Source organism: Protopterus annectens, chromosome 4.part1 (genome assembly GCF_019279795.1).
Source record: "Protopterus annectens isolate FY-2018-M chromosome 4.part1, PAN1.0, whole genome shotgun sequence".
Classification (NCBI taxonomy): domain Eukaryota; kingdom Metazoa; phylum Chordata; order Ceratodontiformes; family Protopteridae; genus Protopterus; species Protopterus annectens.
Window position 1 is genome coordinate 800,220,336 of NC_056734.1, and position 24,628 is coordinate 800,244,963.

General features: G+C 39.8%; 1 protein-coding gene across 1 annotated transcript in view; it reads left to right on the top strand.

Annotated features, from left to right (window-relative positions):
* Positions 1-24,336, top strand: part of LOC122801417 (P2Y purinoceptor 14-like) — a 203,105-nt gene extending 178,769 nt beyond the window's left edge. Inside the window, exons 2-3 of the mRNA XM_044070931.1 lie at positions 15,761-15,805; positions 22,922-24,336. Coding sequence (XP_043926866.1) covers positions 15,761-15,805; positions 22,922-23,952 — 1,076 coding nt within the window. The 3' untranslated portion in view covers positions 23,953-24,336. The remainder of the gene's footprint in view (positions 1-15,760; positions 15,806-22,921) is intronic.
* Positions 24,337-24,628: the final 292 nt, after the last annotated feature.

Sequence of the window (24,628 nt, forward strand, 5' to 3'; positions counted from 1 at the left end):
AATAAAAACAATACCTTCAGTTACCAGCAAATACACCCCAAAGGTTGTATAGGATAGAAGGGTATAGATAAGTCCAGCTAGTTCAGAGGGGATGGAGGGAGGGTAACCTGGACTGCAGCAGTGTGAACACTCGAACATCTACATTTATGGTAGGTACAAAACTGTACTATGTTCTTCGTGTTACACTGCTGCAGTCATCACACTTGGGTTGAATCCCAAAGCTAGGTTTGGGTGGCTGGTCTATAAAGATTTAGGATTGGCTAAGAGGCCCTGCAGAACTGCAGTGGCAAAACCTGCTCTGGATTTAGAGTAAAGAGGCAACTGGTAATGCTTGGTGAAGGTGTGCACTGAACTCCAATTTGCAGCCTCCAAAATTTCCTTGGTAGGTACTCCTCTGAGAAAGGCTGTTGAAGTGGCTGTTGCCTGGGTGGAATGAGGCCTAATGTTATTAGATCTCATGTAAATAAAGTTCTATCTTGTTATACATAAGTTTTGTGACTCTTGGACTAATACTTGAAGTCATTTTTGGACTGTTTTAAAATGTTTGGATTGTTCAAATCCTAGATTTGCTTCGCTCCTACCCCTTCATTTCTGCTGGTTAATTTATACTTTTTATTTTTGGGAAGGAGCGTTTGCCTGATTTGACAGCGGTTCTATTTTCTAATGTTATTAGGGACTGATTTTCCATGCTGTGTGTAGCAGTACCAAATACAGTGTCCTATCCATTTAGCTATAGTCTGCTTTGAGATAGCCTTGCCTTGTGATCCTGCAGCATATGCTACAAACAGTTGATCAGTTTTCCTGAAAGCTTTAGTTTTGTCCAAGTAGAAGCGTAGCTGCCTGTGTATGTCCAAAGAATGCAGAAGTTTCTCCCCTTTATTTTGAGGGTTTGGATAAAAAGTAGGCAAATGGATGGTTTGGTTAAGAGCCACACTAGATACCACCTTTGGCATGAAGGTAGGGTTTGTCCTTAAAGATACCCTGTCCTAATGAAAAATTATAAAAGGTTCCACTGCCATTAATGCCTGTAGCTCTGAGACTCTTCGTGCTGAAGTTACTGCCAGGAGCAGAGCTGTTTTCCATGACAAAAAATGTTAGATCGGCTGTATTGGCTGGCTCAAAAGGTGGTAGGGTCATTTTTTTCCAAAACAAAATTGAGGTCCCAAGTTGGTGTTGGTGCTCTCCGGGGCGGTCTTATGTTTTTAGCCCATCTGAGGTACTGCTTTAGCAAGGGATGAGAGAATAAAGGAGGATCCGTGTTGTAATGTGCAGAAATGGCAGAGGCGTGACTCTTAATTGATGAAAAGGATAGGCCTCTGTCCAACATCTCAGTTAAGTATTGCAAAATCTGAGGAATGTTTGGAACAAGAGGGTCAAGGTTGTGAGCTTGGTTCCAGGTACAGAATCTCTTCCATTTTTCGGAGTAAGCTTTCCTGGTGCTAGGCCTGCTGGCCTCCACAATGACATCCATAACAGCTTTAGAGAGAGGTGTTGCCTGTTTGACTAAAGTATCTGCCATGCAGCCAGGTTTAGGGTTTTGAGCTGACCGTGCAGGATCTGATTGTTTTGTTGAGTCAGAAGGTGTGGAATTTGGGGCAAAATCCATGGTGGGCCCCGAGCCAAGTTCCTTAAGATAGGGTACCAGTGCTGGCGTGGCCAGTCTGGAGCAACCAGGATCATCTTTGTTTTTTCTTGTCTGGCTTTTAGGAGTACCTTTGAAAGGAGAGGCAGTGGTGGGAAGGCATAGACTTTTAGGTTTTTCCAGCTGAACAGAAGAGCATCCACTTTCCATGCTTGTTTGTGATAAGTCCTTGTGCAGAATTTTTGTAGTTGGCAATTCAGAGGGGAGGCAAAAAGATCTATGTCTGGGCATCCCCATTTTGTGTGTTATCATGCTGAAGATTTGTGGATTCAATTTCCATTTGTGAGGGTCCATGATATTTCTGCTTAGGTCATCTGCCAGAGTATTTTTCTTTCCTGACAGGAATTGTGCTTGCAGGTGAACTTGGTACGTTAGAGCTGTGTTCCACAAGGTCATGGCTTGCCTGCATAGGGGATAAGAATGAGTGCCCCCTTGTTTGTTTATGTACCACATTACTGTGGTGTTGTCTGTCTTTAGTAATAGTTGTCCTGGATGTAGAAGGTCCTTGAAAGCTGTTAGGGCATTTTGAATGGCCAACATCTCTTTTTGATTGCTGTGAAGATGCATCTGGTCTGTGGTCCACTTGCCCTGAATGCATTTTCCTGCCATGTGTGCTCCCCAGGCATAATCCAAAGCATCTGTTGTTAGGGTTTGCCTAGCTGTGGGTTGGGTAAAAGGCTGACCCTTGTTTAGGTGACATGCCTGTGCCCACCATTGAAACTCCTGCTGTAGGCAGGGAATTATTGGAATTACTGCTTCTAGACTGTGAGAATGTTGAGTCCAAACACTTTTTAGATACCACTGTAATTTCTTCATATGCAGTCTGGCATATGGTATTAGTAGTATGCAGGATGCCATGAATCCCAGGGTCTGCAGAATTTTTCTTGCAGGGAGATGGGACGTTTTTGCCAGTAGTTGAAAATACTGAGTTAGTTGCACTTGTTTGTCTGGCGTGGGGTAAGCCATCTGGGCCGTTGTATTTAAGCTGGCACCCAAGAATGTAATCCGTTGTGAGGGCACTAGTTTTTACTTCTGTTCGTTTACTGTGTACCCTAGAGAAATTAGCAACTTTTTCACAAATGCCAGATGCTGTAGAAGAATGTCCTTTGTCTCTGCTTGAATGAGGCAGTTGTCCAGGTATGGATATATTTGAATTCCTTTTTGTCTGCAAAATGCAATTACTGGTGCCAGGCACTTTGTGAAGACCCTGGGCACAGTAGATAAGCCAAAGGGCAATGCAGAGAATAGGTAGTGCATTGTACCAGCTTTGAATTGGAGTTATCTTCTGCAATTTTGTCTGATAGGGACATGCAGGTATGCCTCTTTGAGATCCAGAGTAACAAGCCAAGCCTTCTTGCCCAGCATGGGTAGAAGCTGCTGTAATGTCAACATTTTGAATTTTGCAATATCTAGGTAAGTATTCAGAATTGAAAGGTCCAGTATAGGCCTCTAGGCTTTGTCCTTTCTGGGGACCAGGAAGAGTCTTGAGTAAAATCCTTGTCCTTGTTCCTGTTGTGGTACTTTTTGTATAGCTCTCATGTCCATGAGGGCTGAAATTTGTTCTTGTGCCTCTGCCCATTGATTTTGTGGCAGGTCTGGCATTCCTTTTAGCTTTGGTAAAGTATGGAAGTGGAATCTGTAACATTGAGACACAATATTCATGACCCATTTGTCTTGGGTGATTGTTTGCCAGTTTTGAGAAAAAAGTGCTTGTTTTCCCCCTAAGGGGGCTTCCAGAAGGGACATGCTTGGCATCCGCAAAGAAAAATCATTGTGACTGTTTCCTGTAAGATTGAGACTTGTTCTCACCTCCTTTGGGGTTGAGGTGCCCCACGGTCATTGTCTGTTTGAGCCTTGGGGTTGAGATCTGCCTCTTGGGCGTCTGTATCTGCCTCTCTGTGGCCTGTCTGACACTGGAAAGGACAAATTTTTTGTTGGCCAATTTCTGCTAAACCAAGGTGGCTGTACCTGTAAGAAATCCTTGACTGTTTGCATAGATTTAACTTTATCCTCCATTTTCTTTAACACCTCTTCTGCCTTAACACCAAACAAGGTATCATGTTGTAAAGGAGCATTCAATAACTTTGCCTTAACATGATCAGGTAAACTGTTCTCTTAACCAAGCATGTCTTCGAATAACAGAACCTGTAACTGCAGCTCTACAAGAGGCCTCTAAAGAATCAAAACCACATTGCAGAGTATGTTTTCCTACCTGTTCATCTGCATGCAATAAATCCTGCATTTCTTTACAATCAGGAGCTTCTGAGCTAGCAAGCATTTTCTGTTTTAACTGAGCCATTAAATATTGTTGGTACTTAAGCATGTAAAACTGGCAATTTATAGCTCTTACTGCTAAAGTTGCAGACGTGTATACTTTCTTCCCCCATCTATCCAAAGCTCTGGAGTCTCTGTCAGAGGGTACTGGATTTTTTGCAATGGAAGCCTTAACCCCTTTTGAACCCTGGGAAATAGTTTCTGGATCAGCAGAAGGGTTTTTGTAAAGAAACTTGTGAGAGTCAGGGACTCTGTAATACCTATCTGGCTTGGCTGAAGCAGGGGGCAAAGAGTCAGGAGATAAGCTGGATTCAGAGAACACATCATCCAAAATGTCTAGCACAGGAGCCTGTGCTGAGTCAATAAGAGGAAATCCCTGAGCCTTTTCTTGGATTCTAAGTATTCCTGATTTTCCCAATGGAAATGTTCCCTCATGGTATGTAAAGTTTCCCCAAAAGAGTAATCCTCAGGAGGACAGGCTGATGGGATAGATTCCTCAGCATCAGAGTCCTCATAGGGGGGTAAAGAGTATCCCTGATCTGAAGAGGAAGCAGAGGAAATGGAAACCTGATAAGAGGAGTCATATTCTGTATCCTGCATAGGCCTTTTCTCAGGAGGGGGATGGGAACCCCTGTTTAGAGTAATGAGGTCTTCGGCAATTTTAAGCATCTGTTTCTTAGGCATGGAGGACTGTCCAGGAGAATGCTGTACTTGTTTCTTTGTCTGTAATGGTACCTTTGTCTTGGCTGTTGTTTTAATGGTAAGTTGTGAAGGTCTGAAAACACCCTCAGAAGCTGGTGCCTGCTTAGCGGCTCCGGACCCATCTGAGGGATTAGTTTCCATAGGCCCAATACCTTGAGTTTCCAGAGGCTTAGATTTCTCCACGTGGGATGGAGGGAGGGTAACCTGGACTGCAGCAGTGTGAACACTCGAACATCTACATTTATGGTAGGTACAAAACTGTACTATGTTCTTCGTGTTACACTGCTGCAGTCATCACACTTGGGTTGAATCCCAAAGCTAGGTTTTGGTGGCCGGTCTATAAAGATTTAGGATTGGCTAAGAGGCCCTGCAGAACTGCAGTGGCAAAACCTGCTCTGGATTTAGAGTAAAGAGGCAGGTGGTAATGCTTGGTGAAGGTGTGCACTGAACTCCAATTTGCAGCCTCCAAAATTTCCTTGGTAGGTACTCCTCTGAGAAAGGCTGTTGAAGTGGCTGTTGCCTGGGTAGAATGAGGCCTAATGTTATTAGATCTCATGTAAATAAAGTTGTATCTTGTTATATATAAGTTTCGTGACTCTTGGACTAATACTTGAAGTCATTTTTGGACTGGTTTAAAATGTTTGGATTGTTCAAATCCTAGATTTGCTTTGCTCCTACCCCTTCATTTCTGCTGGTTAATTTATACTTTTTATTTTTGGGAAGGAGCGTTTGCCTGATTTGACAGTGGTTCTATTTTCTAATGTTATTAGGGACTGATTTTCCATGCTGTGTGTAGCAGTACCAAATACAGTGTCCTATCCATTTGGCTATGGTCTGCTTTGAGATAGCCTTGCCTTGTGATCCTACAGCATATGCTACAAACAGTTGATCAGTTTTCCTGAAAGATTTAGTTTTGTCCAAGTAGAAGCGTAGCTGCCTGTGTATGTCCAAAGAATGCAGAAGTTTCTCCCCTTTATTTTGGGGGGGATAAAAAGTAGGCAAATGGATGGTTTGGTTAAGAGCCACACTAGATACCACCTTTGGCATGAAGGTAGGGTTTGTCCTTAAAGATACCCTGTCCTAATGAAAAATTATAAAAGGTTCCACTGCCATTAATGCCTGTAGCTCTGAGACTCTTCGTGCTGAAGTTACTGCCAGGAGCAGAGCTGTTTTCCATGACAAAAAATGTTAGATCGGCTGTATTGGCTGGCTCAAAAGGTGGTAGGGTCATTTTTTTCCAGAACAAAATTGAGGTCCCAAGTTGGTGTTGGTGCTCTCCGGGGCAGTCTTATGTTTTTAGCCCATCTGAGGCACTGCTTTAGCAAGGGATGAGAGAATAAAGGAGGATCCGTGTTGTAATGTGCAGAAATGGCAGAGGCGTGACTCTTAATTGATGAAAAGGATAGGCCTCTGTCCAGCATCTCAGTTAAGTATTGTAAAATCTGAGGAATGTTTGGAACAAGAGGGTCAAGGTTGTGAGCTTGGTTTCAGGTGCAGAATCTCTTCCATTTTTCGGAGTAAGCTTTCCTGGTGCTAGGCCTCCTGGCCTCCAAAATGACATCCATAACAGCTTTAGAGAGAGGTGTTGCCTGTTTGACTAAAGTATCTGCCATGCAGCCAGGTTTAGGGTTTTGAGCTGACCGTGCAGGATCTGATTGTTTTGTTGAGTCAGAAGGTATGGAATTTGGGGCAAAATCCATGGTGGGCCCCGAGCCAAGTTCCTTAAGATAGGGTACCAGTGCTGGCGTGGCCAGTCTGGAGCAACCAGGATCATCTGTGTTTTTTCTTGTCTGGCTTTTAGGAGTACTTTGAAAGGAGAGGCAGTGGTGGGAAGGCATAGACTTTTAGGTTTTTCCAGATGAACAGAAGAGCATCCACTTTCCATGCTTGTTTGTGATAAGTCCTTGTGCAGAATTTTTGTAGTTGGCAATTCAGAGGGGAGGCAAAAAGATCTATGTCTGGGCATCCCCATTTTTGTGTTATCATGCTGAAGATTTTTGGATTCAATTTCCATTTGTGAGGGCCCATGATATTTCTGCTTAGGTCGTCTGCCAGAGTATTTTTCTTTCCTGGCAGGAATTGTGCTTGCAGGTGAACTTGGTACGTTAGAGCTGTGTTCCACAATGTCATGGCTTGCCTGCATAGGGGATAAGAATGAGTGCCCCCTTGTTTGTTTATGTACCACATTACTGTGGTGTTGTCTGTCTTTAGTAATAGTTGTCCTGGATGTAGAAGGTCCTTGAAAGCTGTTAGGGCATTTTGAACGGCCAACATCTCTTTTTGATTGCTGTGAAGATGCATCTGGTCTGTGATCCACTTGCCCTGAATGCATTTTCCTGCCATGTGTGCTCCCCAGGCATAATCCGAAGCATCTTTTGTTAGAGTTTGCCTAGCTGTGGGTTGGGTAAAAGGCTGACCCTTGTTTAGGTGACATGCCTGTGCCCACCATCGAAACTCCTGCTGTAGGCAGGGAATTATTAGAATTACTGCTTCTAGACTGTGAGAATGTTGAGTTCAAACACTTTTTAGGTACCATTGTAATTTCTTCATATGCAGTCTGGCATATGGTATTAGTAGTATGCAGGATGCCATGAATCCCAGGGTCTGCAGAATTTTTCTTGCAGGGAGATGGGACGTTTTTGCCAGTAGTTGAAAATACTGAGTTAGTTGCACTTGTTTGTCTGGCATGGGGTAAGCCATCTGGGCCGTTGTATTTAAGCTGGCACCCAAGAATGTAATCCGTTGTGAGGGCACTAGTTTTTACTTCTGTTCGTTTACTGTGTACCCTAGAGAAATTAGCAACTTTTTAACAAACGCCAGATGCTGTAGAAGAATGTCCTTTGTCTCTGCTTGAATGAGGCAGTTGTCCAGGTATGGATATGTTTGAATTCCTTTTTGTCTGCAAAATGCAATTACTGGTGCCAGGCACTTTGTGAAGACCCTGGGCACAGTAGATAAGCCAAAGAGTAGTGCAGAGAATTGGTAGTGCATTGTACCAGCTTTGAATTGGAGGTATCTTCTGCAATTTTGTCTGATAGGGACATGCAGGTATGCCTCTTTGAGATCCAGAGTAACAAGCCAAGCCTTCTTGCCCAGCATGGGTAGAAGCTGCTGTAATGTCAACATTTTGAATTTTGCAATATCTAGGTAAGTATTCAGAATTGAAAGGTCCAGTATAGGCCTCCAGGCTTTGTCCTTTCTGGAGACCAGGAAGAGTCTTGAGTAAAATCCTTGTCCTTGTTCCTGTTGTGGTACTTTTTGTATAGCTCTCATGTCCATGAGGGCTGAAATTTGTTCTTGTGCCTCTGCCCATTGATTTTGTGGCAGGTCTGGCATTCCTTTTAGCTTTGGTAAAGTATGGAAGTGGAATCTGTAACCTTGAGACACAATATTCAGGACCCATTTGTCTTGGGTGATTGTTTGCCAGTTTTGAGAAAAAAGTGCTAGTTTTCCCCCTAAGGGGGCTTCCAGAAGGGACGTGCTTGGCGTCCGCAAAGAAAAATCATTGTGACTGTTTCTGGTAAAATTGAGACTTGTTCTCACCTCCTTTTGGGGTTGACGTGCCCCACGGTCATTGTCTGTTTGAGCCTTGGGGTTGAGATCTGCCTCTTGGGCGTCTGTATCTGCCTCTCTGTGGCCTGTCTGACACTGGAAAGGACCAATTTTTTGTTGGCCAATTTCTGCTAAACCAAGGTGGCTGTACCTGTAAGAAATCCTTGACTGTTTGCATAGATTTAGCTTTATCCTCCATTTTCTTTAACACCTCTTCTGCCTTAACACCAAACAAGGTATCATGTTGTAAAGGAGCATCCAATAACTTTGCCTTAACATGATCAGGTAAACTCTGTTCTCTTAACCAAGCATGTCTTCGAATAACAGAACCTGTAACTGCGGCTCTACAAGAGGCCTCTAAAGAATCAAAACCACATTGCAGAGTATGTTTTCCCACCTGTTCATCTGCATGCAATAAATCCTGCATTTCTTTACAATCAGGAGCTTCTGAGCTAGCAAGCATTTTCTGTTTTAACTGAGCCATTAAATATTGTTGGTACTTAAGCATGTAAAACTGGCAATTTATAGCTCTTACTGCTAAAGTTGCAGACTTGTATACTTTCTTCCCCCATCTATTAAAAGCTCTGGAGTCTCTGTCAGAGGGTACTGGATTTTTTGCAATGGAAGCCTTAACCCCTTTTGGACCCTGGGAAATAGTTTCTGGATCAGCAGAAGGGTTTTTGTAAAGAAACTTGTGAGAGTCAGGGACTCTATAATACCTATCTGGCTTGGTTGGAGCAGGGGGCAAACAGTCAGGAGATAAGCTGGATTCAGAGAACACATCATCCAAAATGTCTAGCACAGGAGCCTGTGCTGAGTCAATAAGAGGAAATCCCTGAGCCTTTTCTTGGATTCTGAGTATTCCTGATTTTCCCAATGGAAATGTTCCCTCATGGTATGTAAAGTTTCCCCAAAAGAGTAATCCTCAGGAGGACAGGCTGAGGGGATAGATTCCTCAGCATCAGAGTCCTCATAGGGGGGTAAAGAGTATCCCTGATCTGAAGAGGAATCAGAGGAAATGGAAACCTGATCAGAGGAGTCATATTCTGTATCCTGCCTAGGCCTTTTCTCAGGAGGGGGATGGGAACCCCTGTTTAGAGTAATGAGGTCTTCGGCCATTTTAAGCATCTGTTTCTTAGGCATGGAGGACTGTCCAGGAGAATGCTGTACTTGTTTCTTTGTCTGTAATGGTACCTTTGTCTTGGCTGTTGTTTTAATGGTAAGTTGTGAAGGTCAGAAAACACCCTCAGAAGCTAGTGCCTGCTTAGCGGCTCCGGACCCATCTGAGGGATTAGTTTCCATAGGCCCAATACCTTGAGTTTCCAGAGGCCTAGATTTCTCCACGTGGGAGTTGGAAGTGGCCTGTGGCTCTGAGGTAGCGGGTGTCAGGGGCTGCGAATGTGCCTCACTGAGAACCGGCGACTGGTCTAGAAGAGGTTTCGTCGTCGGTTTTGGACCTCGGATGTCTGTCTTTATCCTTGTCTTTGCGTTTTTTCGTTATTGAGGTCGTTGTCTGATTCGACAGCATGGTATAATTGAACCTTTGGCCAAAAGTAGTGTAAAGCAAAATCAAATTGTCTCTTTATAGTGTGTTTGTTGAATCTAGCACAAAACCGAGAACTAGTGACGTCGTGATCAGGGCCTAGGCATGGAATACAGTAAGAGTGGAAGTCCTTATGAGGTATTTGCTTCCCACAAGAAATACAATTATTAACTTTTTCTGACATCGGTCTGAGGCAAGAAAAAGGTTTCCTCAACAGGGTACTTAGCTTTATTGAAGACTTCGGATCTGAAATTCAACTTCGAAAATCTCAAGAGTCGGCCGACTGGCACTTGCGAACTGCTTCTGCTTCGGGTACCGCACGGCAAGAAAAACTGAAGAAAATGACGTTGGATGCATATTATATACGCCTGGTACACTGACGTCAGGGAAGAAGTGACAGCAACTGACGCCGGACCAAGACTTTGGAACTCTGACTGACTGCGCATGTTACTTCTGAAATGCAATTCCATACATGTCTTCATGCCAAACAGCTGTAGGCAAAGATGTTGCCTGCAGATTTAGCATGCAGTGCCATCCCCTAATCTAGCATCCTCCAAAAACACTCTTGCCAGAGAGCTGAAGACCAGAAAAAAGCTCTCTCTCTGACTTTCTTTCTTTTAAATTGTAGCAGCCTGCTTCAGTTTTCTTCCACTCACAAATTTACATCACAAATGCAGGTATACATTAATCAACAATCAAGTGTGCCCTCTAACATTTTGCACCCAGGGTAGTTGCTCCCTTTTCCCAAACCTATGTATGCTACTGGTTATAGGACCTATGATGAATAGTGTCAGAGGTCTGTCCCCATTAGCAAGTGTGTCCCCAGACCTTGTCAAATGGCAGTATCTGTAGCATGCCACCACCCATGGTGCCTGTGCATGACAACAATCACCAGCTTGTGACTTCAGTGGTTTTCACACAAGAAACATGTCCCAAATGCTGAATGAAGTTCCTTGGATAGTTCAAAAGGAAGCATGTGGCATAACTGGATACTGCCATTGTGCTGAAGCAGATAAATGACAATTTGAATGACAGATTCACTACTGTTTACAATGTGGGGTCAACACTATGTACCTTTTTTGGATTCTGAAGAAACCAAAACATCTTGTGCTACATGTGCCCTTCTGTTAACTTCCACATTTGCTGTAACCGAGCTGCCTCCTTGTCTACAGCCATTGTGGTTTCCATTCATAGGTATAAGAGTGCTTAAAAATGTATAAGATATGCCCTACACTGTTTAACTGTATCACAGTGACCACGAAACAGTCACAAACTGCTTTGTATTTAAGCCATGATAAAGGAGAAATGATTATTCCAGGGATAAAAATCCAAAGGGGAATATTCTATAGTGACCCACTGTCACTGCTGTGCGTTTGCCTTGCCTTTCACCCATTAGGCAATCTGCTTAACAGATTAGGTCATGGCTATAATTTGGCTCCAAGAAAGCAACAAAGTGTAAAGATTTCTCATATCCTCTTTGTTGATGATTTAAAACTGTACAGCTCATCAGATGATTACCTGAAAGCACAACTGCAAGTACTCAAAACTTCTTCAGATAATATAAGAATGTCATTTGGTATTGATAAATGTGCAAAAGCAACCTTTAAAGCAGGAAAGCTGTAGCACCAAGAAAACATCAGTTTGGGAGAAAAATGTGATATAAAAGAACTTGAGCAAGAGGGAGTGCAGTAATTCTTGGGAATTGATGAAGGATCAACAGTAAAATATGAATAAATGTGAATAAAACTCAGTAAGGAATATTTTAGAGGACTTAAATTAATCTTGAAATCAGTGTTGACATCTAGGAACAAATTTCAAGTTACAAATCAATTTGCTCTTCCTATCCTAAATTACAGTTTTGGAGAATGTGACTGGCCCCAAAAGGTGTTAGATAGATTAGACAGGAAAACAAGAAGGATGCTTCATGCTCATCAAATCATTTATAAAAATCAGTGCATAAAAAGATTACATATTCCCTAATCCAAAGGAGGTATGGGCCTCCTTGAAATTGATTACATGTATGGATCTGCAATTGCGGGACTGCATACATATCTGCTGACCTCACAAAACTCAAACTTAGTGAAAGTTTTGAAACACGAGGAGAATAAATCTAAGAGGACTTCTCTTCTTATTCTAGCAGAAACATACCTCCATCAAGTGGGAATGGAAATCAAACCAGAAGCAAATAAAAATTAGGCAACAAATGAATGTGATAAACATCCTCAAAGAGGTCATCGAAGGCATTCTGAATGACAAGAGTATCATCTTATGGAACTTGACCAGGTCAAGGCATTTGATATATATTCACACTGAGGTATTCACTCAACACTGTCATATGTGGCCATAAACAGCTACATCACCAAATGGGAAGATCAGTTTATCACATATCTGGCATCTCACTATGTTGAAATGTGTGACATGACCTATATCTCAGGTCCAGTGATCAGGTTTGTACATCACTGCTGTCTACTAGGCCCTTTCCTATCCATTAGTTAAGTGATGGACATCACATATGACATACACATGCTGTGTCCACACAGCTGCTTGAAGGAATACAGAATGTGGGCAATCATTGTCTCAAACTGTGGTATTACTATAATACAGACAGTAGCAATGCATAACAAACAGTGCTGCCACAGGGCTGACACCACCTGCACTGACAGAACACATGGTGGTATTTGTTAATTCAGAAAACAAACACACCACTCAAGTATAATGTGGACATTACACTCTATAATCAGACCAATAGGTATGTGACCCGTATGCTATGGTAGATGGTAAGTGGTACATCCACCAGCATGTGGTAATACTGCTGACTACTACCTTGAATGTATCACAAGTACTGGGTATGTAAAGAACATCCACATCAGAGGCCATAATACCATCATGGTTCTCAGCTTTCATCACACCAATAACTGTGTACAATGCACCCTTCTTCATGTAGCTCTCTACACATCTTCCAGTGATTTGTTACTGAAATGTACCACCTTTGCCACAGTGAGCTGTCACACAGCTTATTGGCCATAACTAGGTATTCTTTTTGTGGCATATACATGACTGTCTGATGGTGCAGAACACCAGTCAAATTGTTACAACAGATGCATGTGTGCCACCTGTTCTACTTATACACACACTACATACATAGGTGTTTGACAATATTAGTGGCATGGATACCATTCATGACAGTGTGGGTTGTGCTGCATAAATATATGCCATGCACACAAAGCAACTATCCTGTATTGCCCATTCTGTCATATACAGGTATAGCACTGCCCTTGTTACAATACCAGGACAGTGTGAGTGGTTACCCCCATTGAGTGTCTATGTATCATAATAGTTGTTCAAGTGTGTGTGTGTGTGTGTGTGTGTGTGTGTGTGTGTGTGTGTGTGTGTGTATGTGTGTGTGTGTAAAGGCTCATCACTTATCACTGTAAATCACATATGTTATGTCAGAGGCATGGGATTACTGTTGGTATTATTCTGATATTGTCCATGATTGTGGCTGGTTATTGTAATGTTTTTCATGAGCCTTTACCTGTGCCCACCTTGCTGGAGACCGCTGCTGACAGTACACTCATATTTAGGCATATCAGTTTGCACAGCTTCACCATACCTCTCAACTGTACAGATTTTTGCAGAATGTCCAGATTTTTGCAGAATGTCCAGATTTCTGCCTCAAAATTTTGGTCTGGTCCTCCTAAAATATATGGTTTTCAGGCAAATCGCTGGAATGACCTGAGGAATGAAATCACTGAATAATGACATACCTTTGAGTTTTAGACTTCATATCCTTTAGAAAATGCATTTTAAGACAAACCCTGTTATTCTAGTTGCTTTCTACGTTTATATGAGGTATGAGCTTTGCAATATGCACCCTACTCCAGTTGTATGTCAGATCCCTGATAAATGTCCCCTGCATTATTCATGTAAGAATTCTTATCTCACATAGATATCCTCCCCATTGTTATGTCAACTTGTGTGACAGTCACATAAAACCCATTTCAATGTACATTTCCTAGTGTACCATATAGATACGTGATTGGTGTTACTTCTACACCCAGCTTCCATTGACATGCCCTCCTCTGCTGTATACTAAGTAGTTTCACCTGTCCTCTTTTCCTGTGCTCATCCCTACAATTCATGTGTATGTCCCTATTGAATTCACACACTTCACCTGAGTGTTCATTTACATGGCAGTCCATGTCCCATTTCAGATCATTTACACAGCTTCAGGACACAGTGCCAGGAATGGGATATCACACTACTCTGCAGTGTAGGTAAACTGTACTGTACTGTGTTTGCACCATATACTTCACATTCATAATTCTCAACTGTCCAGATATTCCCAGGATGTCCAAATGTTTTCCTTATCAAATTTGTGGCTTTCTGCCATATTATTGGGATGCTCTCAGGACTGAGTCGTGTCAATATTACATACATTTGAGGTTGTACCTTTCAACTGTCCTGATTTGTGCAGAATGTCCACTTTTTATCTCACATTTTTCATTGTTTCCTTGTAACATATTGGTTAGCTGGCACATCATTGATATGTCATTGCAGACTGAAGTCAGAAACTGATGACATACATTTAAGTTTCAAAGTTCATGCTCTTGGCATTTTCCAGATTTTTTGCTCAAAGAGGTTGAGAGAGTTTCATTGTAACACATTTCTATGTGACATCTATGTCAAATATGTCCCTATTTCTGATTAATTGTCCCTGCATTATGTTGGCCTTTGTGCAGATGTGTTGCACTAACAGACTGACAGCTATCTGTGAAGACCTGGTGATCACTGAGGCATTTCACGCAAATCTGCAGACTGTAGGTGGCCTGCTTTACACAGAATTGATATCCATGTTCTATTACATGGTTTCCTGGCCAACAACACTGTTGTCAGCCACAAAAACTAGCTTAGTCGTGCTGCATGCAGTTAATATAAATTGGGTACTACTGCTCGCCAAGCACTGCCACGCAAACATGTAAACTCCATGTAGGCTTCATGTGGAGCCTGTACGGAGTTTACTGAACCCCAGGGTACAACAAAATATGAGAAAAAGAAGAAAAGAATACACTGGATGGTGTGGGGAGGCCATTCTGGGAGGAAACTGAGATGATGACTGGAGAATTTGTCTGAGTGGGAGATGGAGCTCCTTACCTAGAGTGCCATTTCACCCAAGGCTACCCTGTACTTAGGGTTGCAGTATATTATCATTGTAATTAAATGCCTGTTACTGTAGAAGGATGTATGTGTATTAGAATAACTTAATGTTGCACACAGGCCACATTGTGAGTTAATGTACAGTGTTCTAGTCATTAGACAACCAAGGGACACTGTTTCACAAATACCAGAATTATATAATGATTTGCTATATGGAGTTTGTTGGAAAAAAGTTAGATAGGTTATAGTATAGCATCTGTCTTAAAATGAATGACATTGCACTTGTCAGGGCTAACCTTTAATCCAAAGTTTTACCCCAAGTTGAAATTTTTGAAATGTAGTTGTTAATATTACAAAAGCCATTATTATTAATAATATAAAACCCAATTTTGGTATCATCGCAAACAGTTTTGATTTAAGAGCTTTGCAACTACAGTTAAGTCTGTGCATACTACCCCAAGTTAAAAGGCTGTTTAGGAGGCATTGCAGCAATGTGATAATACTTAGAATCAAAGTGACTATGGAGCCCCAAACTGGAAACTTGTTGGGGACCAACAAAATGTTAACAATGGCCATATCTGTATGTCCACATTGTTTGTTTAATATTGCTCCTAATAAACATTCTAAAGTAGCAACCTAATGATGAGGTTTGTGGCAGTGATGTTATTGTGTTTATTTACTTGTTATTCACATGAAAATATACCAGGCAATATTAAAAAGCTATACTCATTCTATTCGGTCATTTCCTCACATGCTACCATTTCTGAAATGTTTTAGGATCTCTACAGTGTAGCATTATAGTTGTAAAGTGATATAATAGGTTGTCTGTAAATTAGTTTACTTTAAATGTTACAAGACCCCCTTCAACTCTCTGTTTTTTATTTGTACAGGTAACCAAACAGAGTCTCAGATGGGAGATCAAGGAAGCACCACAGGTAAGATTTTGGGTAATTTGATGAGAGGTAGTAAGATATAAGAAAAGAGGGGGCCATGCACTACCAATTACCAAGTCTGGTATGGTTAAAGCAAATGAAGGCAAACCAAGAAGGTTTTCTTTTAAACAAAAAAGCAAAAAATAATTTATTAGTATGAAACTAAACAATAGGGTCAAGCACTTTTGTCTTGATTAATACACGACTTCTTCAGTAGGTGTGACACAAAACAACCCCCCTACTGTTTAAATACCTTCGTCAAGAGGTAAAACCAATCAGCATAACTTGGTTGGATCTAAGAGTAACATCCCAAGTAATAACATTAAAAATAAATATTTATGTATACACATGCATCCCTCTTGAAATCAATATATAACGATTGTGAAAACACTTAAACATATAGAGCTGAAGTCATAAAGCATTTACCACTAAAATGCCATACTATAATAATATTTTAGTAAGAAATATTTTAAAAATAATTATTAGATGTCTGTTAAATAACAATCAATAGATCAAAGCATTTTAAGTTCTTCATTCTAACACTGGTACAAAAGAAACATTCTTGTTTATACCCAGTGGAGCTGTGTCATTTAATTTAAATTGCCAAAAAAAACTCCCTAAACTCAAGCTTCATTTGTCAACTCCCCACTCTGGGGCACATATTTATTTTTTCTAAAATTCCAAACCTAAATTTATCAAAACTTATACATATCTCATTGTGTTTAAATACATTTTCTAGAGATATCATAAATGTGTTCAGATATTCTTTTTTCTGAACACTCTTTCTATTTTCCCTGTATAAAATTTGGACTTGTAGAATACCTTGCAATATACACAATAGCCTTATTTGAAAATTCCCTTCTTGCATCTTATGTATTCTATCAGTACTCAATCCTAGCCCTATACTTCCCCTTATATATATATATATATATATATATATATATATATATATATATATATGTATATATGGTTCCCTGTCAGAAGCCTGAAACACTATAAGCTTGAAAATCAAAATCCTGAAACCAAAAGCCTGAAAACTCAAAATCACGAAAACCCAAAATCCTGAAACTCAAAATCCTGAAAACACAAAATGGACATGCTGATGTCATTGTGGCTTTGCTATTGTTAGCCCTGTGGTGTTAGGTCATGCGTTGGGTTCAGGTAAGTGTGCGGTTGGTTTTATGTTAGGGTTAGGGGCGGTTAAAGTGAGTTAGGGTTAGGGCGCAGGTTAGGCATGTATGCAATACTGACAAAAATGAGGGTTAGGGGGCGGTTTAAGTGAGCTAGGGTTAGGGCACGGGTCAGGTGAGAGTGCGATAGTGACGGACCTTAGGGTTAGGGTCAGGGTCAGTCGGTAGATATTAGTGTCTTTATATTGACATATTAGCATTATTTGTGTTTTCAGGATTTTGAGTTTCAGGATTTTGGGTTTTCGGGATTTTGAGTTTTCAGGCTTTTGGTTTCAGGATTTTGATTTTCAAGCTTATAGTGTTTCAGGCTTCTGATAGGGAACTATATATATATATATATATATATATATATATATATATATATATATATATGTATATATATAAAGACAGTTATTTACAATTCCCAAATTTGCATTTGGTCCACAACTAGTATTCAAGTCACTTAACAGGGATTTGCCCACCTCCCCAATGTTGTGCGACCCTGGAGTTGATATATATAGTTGGGGGGTGTATTTTCATTTAAAATGTGTAGATTTTGTTGTATTTTCATGTTTTAAATGTAAATATGCCCCCAGGGTCGGACAACATTGGGGAGGGAGGCAAATATGTCGATCAAATGGTCTGTCGATCTTATGAAGTAGAACCATATAAATATATATATATATATATATATATATATATATATATATATATATATATATGGTTCCCTATCAGAAGCCTGAAACACTATAAGCCTGAAAATCAAAATCCTGAAACCAAAAGCCTGAAAACTCAAAATCCCGAAAACCCAAAATCCTGAAACTCAAAATCCTGAAAACACAAATAATGCTAATATTTCAATATAAAGACACTAATATCTACCGACTGACCCTGACCCTAACCCTAACCCTAAGGTCCATCACTATCGCACACTCACCTGACCCGCGCCCTAACCCTAACTCACTTAAACCGCCCCTAACCCTCATTTTTGTCACTATTGCATACATGCCTAACCTGCGCCCTCACCCTAACTCACTTAAACCGCCCCTAACCCTAACATAAAACCAACCGCACACTTACCTGAACCCAACGCATGACCTAACACCACAGGGCTAATAATAGCAAAGCCACAATGACGTCAGTATGTCCATTTTGTGTTTTCAGGATTTTGAGTTTCAGGATTTTGGGTTTTCGGGATTTTGAGTTTTCAGGCTTTTGGTTTCAGGATTTTGATTTTCAGGCTTATAGTGTTTCAGGCTTCTGATATATATATATATATATATATATATATATATATATATATATATATATATATATATATATATATATATATATATACACACACACACATATGTATACACACATATATATATATATATATATATATATATATATATATATATATATATATATATATATATATATATATATATATATATATATATATATATATATATATATATATGTATATGGTAAGCAGTAGAGTCATGGGAGCTATGGGTACTGCATGTAATACCGGAAAATGTTTAGGGATTACCTAATTGGAAAGGGAGGCAGGAAGGCTTTTTGGAAATCCGCCAATGGTGTTTTGCAGGCAAAGGAAGAATGTGCACAGAAATACTTCAACAAAATGTGCTACCAGCTAACCTAATGCCACACTTATGCATGAAGGACAGCATCACTATGCCCTATTATCATACATTCTTGAAATGCTTGGTTGAAAGTCATGATGAATGTGTGTGTGCACATAATATAGCACTTTTTATGTTGTCTGTTTTAGATAATATTGTCTGCATAAAATTATCTGTGCCTGCTGTTCCTAGACATGGGATGGATAGGTGTGGAATCACGGGGTGTGCATAGGCAGGAGGAGTAGATACGTTTTGAGGGGGACAAGTTAATTGTAGTTTTTGTGGCAGTGTTCTGTGAAGGAAGGTTTCCACTGCAGTATAAGAGAAGGTCAATATGTAGCACCTGAGATGTATTCTGTTAAGATGAGTCATACCTAAACAGTCTGTGGTCCACCACAACAGATTCCTGGTATCCTTGGATACCCAAGAGTGCATAGGATGTAAGCTCCACTGCACAACTGCAGGTTATGGACTGAGCGGGATGTGAGTGGCCAAAAGGAATGTAGAGTAGTTAAATAACACTACCTAAAGGAGAGAGTTTGGGAAGATTAATAACAGTGAGACACAAGCTGAAGTGCTGCAGGAAACAAAGCTTAAGAATGAATATGTTTCTAAGTTGTGGGAAGGGGTTATTATTTTGTGGTTTGTAGAGTAAGTAGGCATAGTTTGGAGTATGTAGAGAAATACACTGTGGATATGGGAGATACTAAGAATGAAGAGCGACAAGATAGTGCACTGCTATGTTCAGTTCAAATCAGGCTGATGGCGAGGTGGGAGGATGATAATATTTTGACTGGAGAGGACTACATTGTATTCCTAGGTTCACAGAAGGATAGACTTTTTAGAAGGTAGCATGCTACTGATAGTGTTAAGAAACTTCATGAGGAGAGACAGAAGAAGAAGGGAATGTGTGGACATATGCTGGGAATTTAGATGTGGGGGAGAAGACAGTTTTCCACTTAGTACAGATGACAGAGTTTAGGGCATTTGAAACAGATTATAATTTGGATATGAGGATGCAAGGGTATGTGAAAAAGATGGAGGTGGAGGAGGGAAATGTTCTGGATCATGCCATGACTTGAGCAGTAGTACACTGTGGAATTTAGAAGGATAATATATGGAGGTGGAATGCTTGGGAAAGGAGAGGAGAAATCTAGCAAATATCCTCAAGGAATGGTTGAAGATATATTTAGAAAGAATTGAAGAGGTGATCAGGTTAGTAGTAGAATTAGGTGGAATGTGTTTAAAAGTGACCTGGAGAGGGATTGGCTGTGGAAAAAAAGTGTACAGAAGAAAGTAAAGGAACCCTATTGATGTGTCAAGACGTGGACTACAGTCTCAAAATACTGTAAAAAAGACCAAATGTTGAATATTGCTCTTCTTTAAACTTGTTTTTATAGGAGGGCAGGCTCTCTTTAATCCAAATGTGGGAGATGAGCACCACAGACCCCTAACCCTCTATATACCAACTTCATGATTACCTTATGGCAGAGAAAAGGGAATATTCCAAGAAATAGTAATCTTGGACTTAATATGTGCTAGCCCAGATTTTCTGTCATTTGGTTTCCACATTTTGGGATTCTGCAATCCAAGTCCAGACATTTTTTAAGGTCACTCCCTGGTCAGTCAGAGAAGATGTAATCTCCTCTAGTGCCCTCCATCATGACAGGATATGCAAGTATCATGCATCTGCTTGTACCCAAGTGTCATAGGGCACCGACATGAAACAATGGAAGCATGCCTAATACCTAATATCTACATTACCCCTCTGAAGTCCTCACCAGAGTACAGTAAGGCAGAGAAGCAACCCGCCCACCCACGGTCTCAGGCAATTCATTATGCACTGGCCTTGACAGCCCACTAGATTGTGTTGGTCACTGAACCAATGGGATGAAACACTCTACCACTTTGCAAGATGCTAAACATATTCACTCACAGTTATCTGTATCTGCTAATCACTTTATTATGCTAATAATGAATCACACAGTTTTATGTATCCCATCCAAAAAATGAAAAATATGGTGTTGGTGTTTAAAAGCCTAACTTTAGCCTACAACACAAATGAGTGCTCATTTGAAAGATGATGAAGATGTGTAACCCCACCTCTCTCACCACTAGAAGAGCAGCTTTTGCTCCAGAACAAGTGTGCTGCTCAGTGTTTTGCTGACAAGATTGCCATGATCAGATCTGTTATCCCACTATCTGATCTCATGGGTACTTAGTTTCTAAAAGCATATTCCCTACCTCCTGGCTGGTGTTTCAAAACTCTGATTACATTACAGTTGTCTGAGAGATGTGACTGACAACTTTCATTCTTGATCTGTACCATTCAAGGTGGGTGCTGCCCACTCCTTATGCTCTCAGCCTAATAAAATTTCAGAGTTTGGGTTTTGTCTTGACACATGCTGTTTTTCCATCAGCCTTGCGAGAGTCTTTTTTATCCCAACACTTAAAAACAAATCTTTGCACTCTAACATCCTTGTAAAGTGCAGCCCAAGCTCAAACTTTCCTTTTTTTGTGAAAGGTTATTGAGAATGTCATCTATAAGCAACTTCAGGCCCACTTATAACTAATAGACTTGAGTATTCTTTCCAACTGGGGTTTTGCAATTGACTGGGCACTGCTAATCTGAGTGTTTATTGATCTCCCTGTGGCTACAGACCAGTTTTATAATTTGGTATTGGCCATCCTGGATTTGATAACATTGATCATAGATTTTTTTTTTAAGAATTGGTCATAGAATTTTGATAGTAGTTTTAAGATCTTACTGTGGAATTTCACCTATGGTACTAGCTTGGTTTATATCCTATCTGTCTGTTAATTCTCAAGAGATTTGTTCTGTGCTTAACTTTTCATTCTACTATTCCTTTGAGTGTGTCATACCACGGGGCTCCATCTCAGACCATCTTAGGCCCACAGCTTATGTGCTTCCATTAAGAGATTTGTTGAGGAAGAGACATCTGGCATTCCTTAGCTATGCTGATAACACTTAGATTTCCCTTTCTTTCCCACAGGAATTGTGTTCCTTGGCTGCTGACTTAGAAGCCATACACGTTTCTTGCTTAACCTTAATTGATTGAAATTTAACACCTCCAAGACTGAAGCAGTTCATGAATGGCAGTTAAATTTATAGTTTTTTATTCATCAGATAATCCAGCTGTGTAATCTACTGCATTGGTGGATTTTCTTGCTTTCAAATGGAGCTTAAGATGTATCTTTTTGACAGGGTGGGATGACCTCACTAATTCAATATCCCTCTTTAATTTTGCTGATTTTGTATTATGTGTATTAAGCTCATTTGCTAACAGTTTGCTAATATTTGGTTTACTGTAATTTATTTGTTTTCTTTCATGTAATGATATTTTGTGATTAACACCTTAAAATAAAGTTAAAAAGTTAAATGGGCATATATACACCAGCAAATGCAGTACATTAGTTTAACTCAAACCACAGTGATAATGATGGGCTTAGTTATTGATCTAGGGGTCAGAAGCACTCAATGAGGAGATAGGAATAGATCAATGTATTCAACAGGAAGGTAGGTCCTAAGACTAAGCAGCAGTGTAGATAGAGCTGACAGCATGTTATGTCTAAATGCAAAAACTTGCCACTTAAAAACACCAGTATCTTGTCTGCTGCTTGAAACACTCTAAACTACTGGTCAAAGGGATTATTTTTTATTCATTTTCTAACCAGATGAAAATACTAAGAATAAGCTGTTGATTTCTGAGCTGATTCAGGAACACCATCAGGTCAGCCATCTTGGTCAGCTATGCATTAGTTGCAAGCTGAAATAACCATATGTATCAGTACAGCACAGAGAACATCAGTATCATGGAGCCATGGCCCTCTGTTCAGAAATGCCTGACTGGGATGTCATGTGTTGTCAAACCACTCTGACTCTTCAATTTTTATGACACAATATGACTTTTTCCATAAAACAAGGAAGAACAGAATGATGTAGTAGGGTATTTCAACAGCCATGACATTATAAAAAATATTACAATTAAAAGATCATATTTTATGTTATATTACATTATGGCTCAGATACACAATTTGCTTTGTCAACAAATTGATGAAACAGACAGCTAAAGTTTTTAGAGAATTAAAAGGAAGAGTGATTTACAACACAATACATAGAATAACACACACACACACACACACACACACACACACACACATATATATATATATATATATATATATATATATATATTTATTTATGTCTCTGGAAATAATTTTTTCTATAAATAAATTAAGTACAGTACATTGACATGAAAGGGTGCTTAAAGTACTGATACTGTTTTCTATTTAAACAGAAATGGGAGCAGATTATGTCACCTCCTCAATGAACGTAACTGCAGAATGCCTGCCAGATGGCCACTTTTTCGTTACCAGATTCTTACCGCTGTCTTACTCGTTCTTGTTCATTGCATCGTTTATTCTGAACTGCATGGCAGGATGGGTATTCTTCCATCTAACAAGCAAAAAGCCTATGGTTGTTTTTCTCAAGAACATTATTGTTGCAGACCTAGTAATGACAATGACTTTTCCTTTTACAATATTGTCCCACACACAGGTAAAGCAAAACATACATGCAGTTGTCTGCCAGTTTTCAGCTGTTATTTTCTATGTAACTATGTACATCAACATCATACTTTTGGGTCTAATAAGTCTCAACAGATATGTTAAAATAGTAAGGGACCATAAACACAGTTTACTTAATAATGCAAAATTTGCCAAAATAGCTTCTGTTCTTGTCTGGATAATTATGTTTCTAACAGCACTACCAAACATGTTTTTGAACGAGACTGACCTGCCACGAATAAGCCGCTGCATAGAGTCAAAGAGTGTCATAGGTGTTGAATGGCACATGTTTTCTGTATACTTTTCTATACTGATATTCTTTGCAACTTGCCTTGTGATGAGTTTTTCTTATGTTTATATATTAAGAACAATCTATTACTCTCGCGCAAATACTGGGAGAAAGCTTTCACTTGGAAAACAAAAATCAAGGCGCAAAGTTTTTTACATTCTTGGAGTGTTCTTTGTTTGTTTTGTACCGTATAACATTTATAGAGTTCTATATCCAGGAAGAAAAACTGAGACAGCAAGTTGCACAACGCAAAACACTTTGTTTTTCATAAAGGAAGGTCTTGTATTGCTATCAGCAGTGAACACCTGCCTGGATCCTATACTTTATTTTTTACTTTGCAAGTCCTTCACTAGATCTATTCAGAAAACCTACAACAGATTTTGGGGCGAAAACAAACAAAAGAATGCACAAAGTATGAATGATAGTAAAATAAAGACAGACACAGAAATTCAGACCACTGAATCACGTCAGTGATTTTGATAAGTACATTTTTTATTTATTGGCATCATTCTCAGTTAGCGCTTTTATATCAGCAATACTTGTTCAGTGTTTTAAATTAAGCTTTTACAAAAAAAGTTCTACTATAAATGTACTAATTTACTTACTGTTGCATTGAATCTATAAAGAGGAGACAATACAAAAAATTTCAAGGAGTAAAGACATGCATAATTGCAGATTAAAGCCTAAACTTAAAAAAAAAAATAATAATAATAATAATAAATTGCTAGAATGCTTAAGAGTGACTTGACAAAGAAATCATGACTGATTGATTCTCCATGGATAGAACAACATTATCAGTGAGCATTGTGAAAGTGAAACCAGCCAAGTAGCAATTAGAGTGCTGCAACTGAACTGAGAATTCAGCAATACAGTTTAGAAAAATAATTAAAGGAATGAAAATGAGTGGAAATGAAAGCTTTCACTCAGGAATGCATCTGCAATTGCATAGGAGGCAGTTCTACTTCATTTCTTATCCCTGGATTTTCTTTAAGGAATGGGAAAATGACAAAAAACACTGTTTTTTACACAGTTCCAACAGTGCTGGTTTCATTTTGCTAAATGAAGAAACAATCGCTCCAGCAATAACGACAAAGGCAAAATCCAGTTTATCAGCATATTTAACATTTCCTGTAATGGAAGTATTTAATGA